Source organism: Plectropomus leopardus, unplaced genomic scaffold (assembly GCF_008729295.1).
Source record: "Plectropomus leopardus isolate mb unplaced genomic scaffold, YSFRI_Pleo_2.0 unplaced_scaffold11743, whole genome shotgun sequence".
NCBI lineage: Eukaryota > Metazoa > Chordata > Actinopteri > Perciformes > Serranidae > Plectropomus > Plectropomus leopardus.
In genome coordinates, this window is record NW_024612442.1 from 1050 (window position 1) to 5889 (window position 4840).

At 45.0% G+C, this 4840-nt stretch overlaps 1 protein-coding gene across 1 annotated transcript; it reads left to right on the forward strand.

Moving 5' to 3' along the window:
• Positions 1–1648: 1648 nt before the first annotated feature.
• Positions 1649–4835, forward strand: LOC121963574 (neurofilament heavy polypeptide-like; the record flags this gene model as incomplete). The annotated part of the gene is made up of 4 exons (XM_042513856.1): positions 1649–2430; positions 4077–4276; positions 4392–4516; positions 4616–4835. Coding segments are annotated over exons 1-4 (1296 nt in total), but the record flags the coding sequence as incomplete, so codon positions are not given.
• Positions 4836–4840: the final 5 nt, after the last annotated feature.

Genomic DNA, 4840 nt, shown 5'->3' on the forward strand with positions numbered 1-4840 from the left:
CTGAAATCTGCCTACTCTGCTCTATTATCCTCATTTATAAAACATAAAGCTCGTGGAGGCCAGGGATGTGATGCATGTTATATCTGTCCTGCACGGCACCCAGCTCCCCTGAACATGTGAGATATGGCACTAGTGAGCTACAACATGCATTTTAACAGATTTGAGAAATAGATGATGCACTTTTATGGGTTTCACCTTTAAAAATAAGATGTAAGGACAGACATGATTGCTGGAGCTGAGGGCCCTGGGGGTCACACAGTCCTCTGGGCGTCATTGAGCTGACGGCACACATGTTCACAGGGACGAAGAATGGCTGATACAAAGAAATTACTGTGTGCTGAACCATCTATTCCTAAACATACATCTCAAGGGAAACAGGCAGCTCTGCCTGCTCCTTTAAGGCATGCAGCGCAAACTCACTCACCCTGAGTCTGAGTAATCAATAGGTGCTGTACGTGCTCCTCAGAGCTGTCCTCTTCTCAGAGCAAACATCCCTTTAGATCAGCAGAGGCAGCCCAGTTTTTGTCTGAGTGCTGTATCATCGCAGCTCAGTTCACATCCTGATGTGCATGCGGCTGCTGTTTTTAGTTTTTATATAGGCTATCAGTGCTGCCATGTTCGGCCTGCAACCGCATGTACACATTTGTAGATTATTTACTCTTCAGCAACAAAAAGAAGCAGAAACTAAGAGATGAAAAGTAACACATGGAGATGAGAATGACAGAGGAAGGAAACCTTTTGTGTTTGTGTGTAGTAAAAGAGAGGGAGAGTCTGTCAATGGCCCAGCAGTTGAGTTGAGTCCCAGGGGGTTTGCGTGGATCTGCAAACTCACACTGCAGCATTACAGCTACAGAGAGCATCAGCAGAACACACCGCACACCCATACAATCAGTTCACTCCGACTTTAGCAACAGCAAAATATCACTATGCCTTAAAATGTGCAAAAACTTGCAAAATTAATAACATACCAGGGATGGTTATAAAAAGGCATGATAGTTGCAAATAGGCCTAAATATACAAAAATACTTGTGTCCTAATCATTTAACATGCTGATTACATTTTTTCAAAGTGTAAATGCACAGAAAGTAATGCTTGATGAACATTTCACAAGCTTCATTCTGAGATTTGTTGCTTTGATAAATTAAGTCAAGTAACATTCATATAGATTGGAGATTTAAAAACAACAAACGTTGGCCAAAGTGCTTCACATGCAGATAAAATAAAACAGACATGATCAAATTAAAACACAGGAAATGAACAAATAAAAACAGCCATAAATAGGAGAAAGTAGGTAAAGTCAATACGAGCATGCAATATGCAGGTAGTAAGGCATGTCTTCAGTATGATGAAAGGCCAAAGAAAAGAGAGGGGTCTTAAGATGGGTTTTAAGTGTCTCAGTGGACGGGAAACATCTGATTGTTGGAGGGAGACTCTTCCACCGTTTAGGGCCAACATATGAAAATGCTCGATCACCTTTAGTTTAACATGTTCACTAAAAGTACAACTCATCTACAAGGTGTTACACTGATGAGGGTGAATACTCCTGCGCAGGCAGTACTAGTCTGAGGAGCAAATGTCTCTTTAAATGTGTGTGTCCTGGTGCTGACTAGTGAGTTTTCCCTCCCTCATATATAAATCCAGCTCCCCCTCCTGCTGCAGTCACTTCTCATCTGGCCAACATGAGCTTCACGGTAGATCACCACCTCTTCGGTCCGACCTCGTACCGCAAGGCTCGGCCTGCCTCCGTGTCCTCCAGCGGCTTCCACTCCCAGCGCCGCCGCCTGACCTACAGCCAGCCCTCCACCGCGGACAGCTTGGATACCTTCAACGGCGACATGACACGGAGGAACGAGAAAGAGATCCTGCAGACTCTGAACGACAGGTTCGCCGGCTACATCGACAAGGTGCGCAACTTGGAGATGCACAACCGCAACTTGGAGGCGGAAGCGGCGGCTCTGCGGCAAAGCCAGGCCGGACGCGCCACGGTCGGGGAGCACTACGAGCGAGAGCTGGTCGACCTGAGGGGTCTCCTGCAGCAGCTGACCGGGGAGAAGGCCCGTGCGGCTCTAGAGCACGAGCACCTGGAGGAGGACATCCAGCACCTGCGGGTCAGGCTGGAGGATGAGGCGCGAAACCGGGAGGAGTTGGAGGCTGCTGCGCGCACCATGAAGAAGTACGTTGAGGAGTGCCGGCTGGCGAGGATGGAGCTGGACAAGAAGCTCAGCGCGCTGGAGGAGGAGGCCGCTTTTCTGAAGAAGAACCACGAGGAAGAGGTGGCCGAGCTCCTCGAGCAGATTCAAGGCGCCCAGGTGAGCTTTGACATGCGAGACACGCTCAAGGTGGACGTCACCGGCGCCTTGCGAGAGATCCGCGCGCAGCTGGACGGTCACGCAACCAAGTCCTCAACGCACGCGGAGGAATGGTTTAAAGGTGAGTTGGGTCAAAAAGAAAAAGTTACTTTTTTAAAAAAAGAAAAAAGAAACTTCCACCTGCAGCACCGTGCTTGTTCTCTGTCCGTGGTGCTGAAGTCTAAAGTCGCATCCCTGTGATTTAGCTTCACATTTGAATCCTGCAGCTTCATTGTAGCCTAATTGTGATGCATACGGTTATTTAATAAGGTTATTTAACCATTTGAAACCCGATGAACTAGGCTTAAAGCACAAAAATTACCTGAAAATTAGCTTTAAAAAAGAGACAAAGACCATTTAAAAAAGTGCATAAGAAATTCTAATAATATTTTTACAATAATTTTCTAAATCCTCTATTTTTTTGCACTTTGTGCAACATGTCATACCAAGTTTCTCATTGACTTTTTTCCCCATAATTTTGAAAGAAATCAATTAGCTCAGAGTTCAAAGATTAAAACACTTGTGAAAAGCATCTGAAATATGAAAAGTGATATTGCTCCAGGTTTCAAAGGGTTAAGGTGATTGAGCAGCGGCTTGCAGAATGGTGCTCGACTAATCACGGTTGCAAAAAAGTCGCTTTCTTTTGTTATATGAGACCTGAAACAATTAAGCACACTGATTTAGTCATCTTTGCAGATTAACAGACCCTGCATTTATATACTTTTTCTCACCAGCCTCACAGACCGCTACTTAAGCCTAACAGACGGCATTTAAAAGGCCTAAATGATTACAGGCAAATTAAGTAAATCAAGGCAGATATCATTCATATAAAATGCACAAAGATTGAAATAATACGACCTCCAGTTTAAATGTGGGTGTGTTAGGATGGGTGCTCTCTGTGGGTGCATCGCTGCCGCAGAATAATAATTTTTACTTAAGTCAGGCACTGCAGGATGGAGATGGCATACAGAGAGGAGACTATGATTCATTTGCACTCACTGTGGGTGTGTTTTTGCTTTGGCCCCATGGTGCACTGTGTGTGTCTCTTACCTTGAACCTGAACCTCTACAATAAAACAGTCAAGGTCACTGTTTGTGGAAGGCAGACAATCCAAATTATGCATCATCACTCTAACATTCATCCTTACTGAAGTCGTGATTCAACCAAGGACCTGGAAGTAAGCTATACATAAAGATAAGGCCAAGTGAGAATCCTCTATTATACTCCAAGATGCAACATCAAATCCACATGACCTTTGTAATGTCGTGCAAATACACAGTCAACACCATCAAAGGCCAAAAAGGGTTTTATCTGAGCTGCATGTTTCAGAACTTAATGATCCATAGATTGACCTGGTCTGTACATACATGCTGACTTGATATAACCAATGAAAGGTGCAAACTATATGACCTTCCCTGTGTGGTGTCCAGCTGACTGCAGCAGTGTGGCTCATTCATGCTTGGAGGAGGGAGGGAGCTGAGTCAGACTCCTGACTGACAGATGGACACTGTCAAGGTTACTCAGGCTGCCAGCAGAGTGTCTCTTAGGACAGGTCAAATGTCTCAGGGTCAAGATAAACAAAGAAAAACCAAACAATGCATCTTCTTGGATAGACTAAGAATGCTGAATTTCAAAAGGTCACGTTAAGCTGTTTTTGGATATAAGCCAGACAATATGACACAGCAAATGCAATTCCTAAATGCATTCTTTTGTGTGCAATTTCCGCAGTGCGTATGGAGCGTCTGTCCGAAGCTGCTCGGTCCAACCAGAATGCAATTCGTGGAAGCCAGGAGGAGATCGCAGAGTACCGCCGTCAGCTCCAGAGCCGCACTATTGAACTGGAGACTCTTCGGGGAACCAAGGAGTCACTGGAGAGGCAGCGTATAGAGTGTGAAGACAGACACCATGATGACCTCAACTCACTACAGGCATGAAATCCACACACACCTCTCATTTACAGGAAAAAACACAATTATTGCACATGTCCTTTAATACCATCTGCATAATATTTGACCTGTAAAGCAGCATGTTTTCATTTTGCAGGAGACCATCAATCAGCTGGACAATGAGCTGAAAACCACCAAATGGGAGATGGCCAGCCAGCTGAAGGACTATCAGGAGCTGCTGAATGTGAAAATGGCTTTAGATATTGAGATTGCTGCTTATAGGTTTGTCTGGGTTTAAACCCACATTAATGAAATATATTCTTTGGTCTCTTGATGTCAAAAGTTATTGTCCTTTTCACCGACTGTGTGTCTTTAAAACAGGAAATTGCTGGAAGGAGAGGAGAATCGCTTCGTGTCAGGAGGAGGTCCATACTCTTACTTTGAAGGCAGAATCTCCTCCCACTTGAAGGTAAAAGGAGAGGAGATCTCAGATACAGTCATTGTGGAGGAACAGACAGATGAGACCCAGGTGACAGAGGTGACAGAGGAGGCAGATGAGGAGGAAGAGGAGGGAGAGAAAGAAGAAGAGGAAGGAGAGGAGGAAGA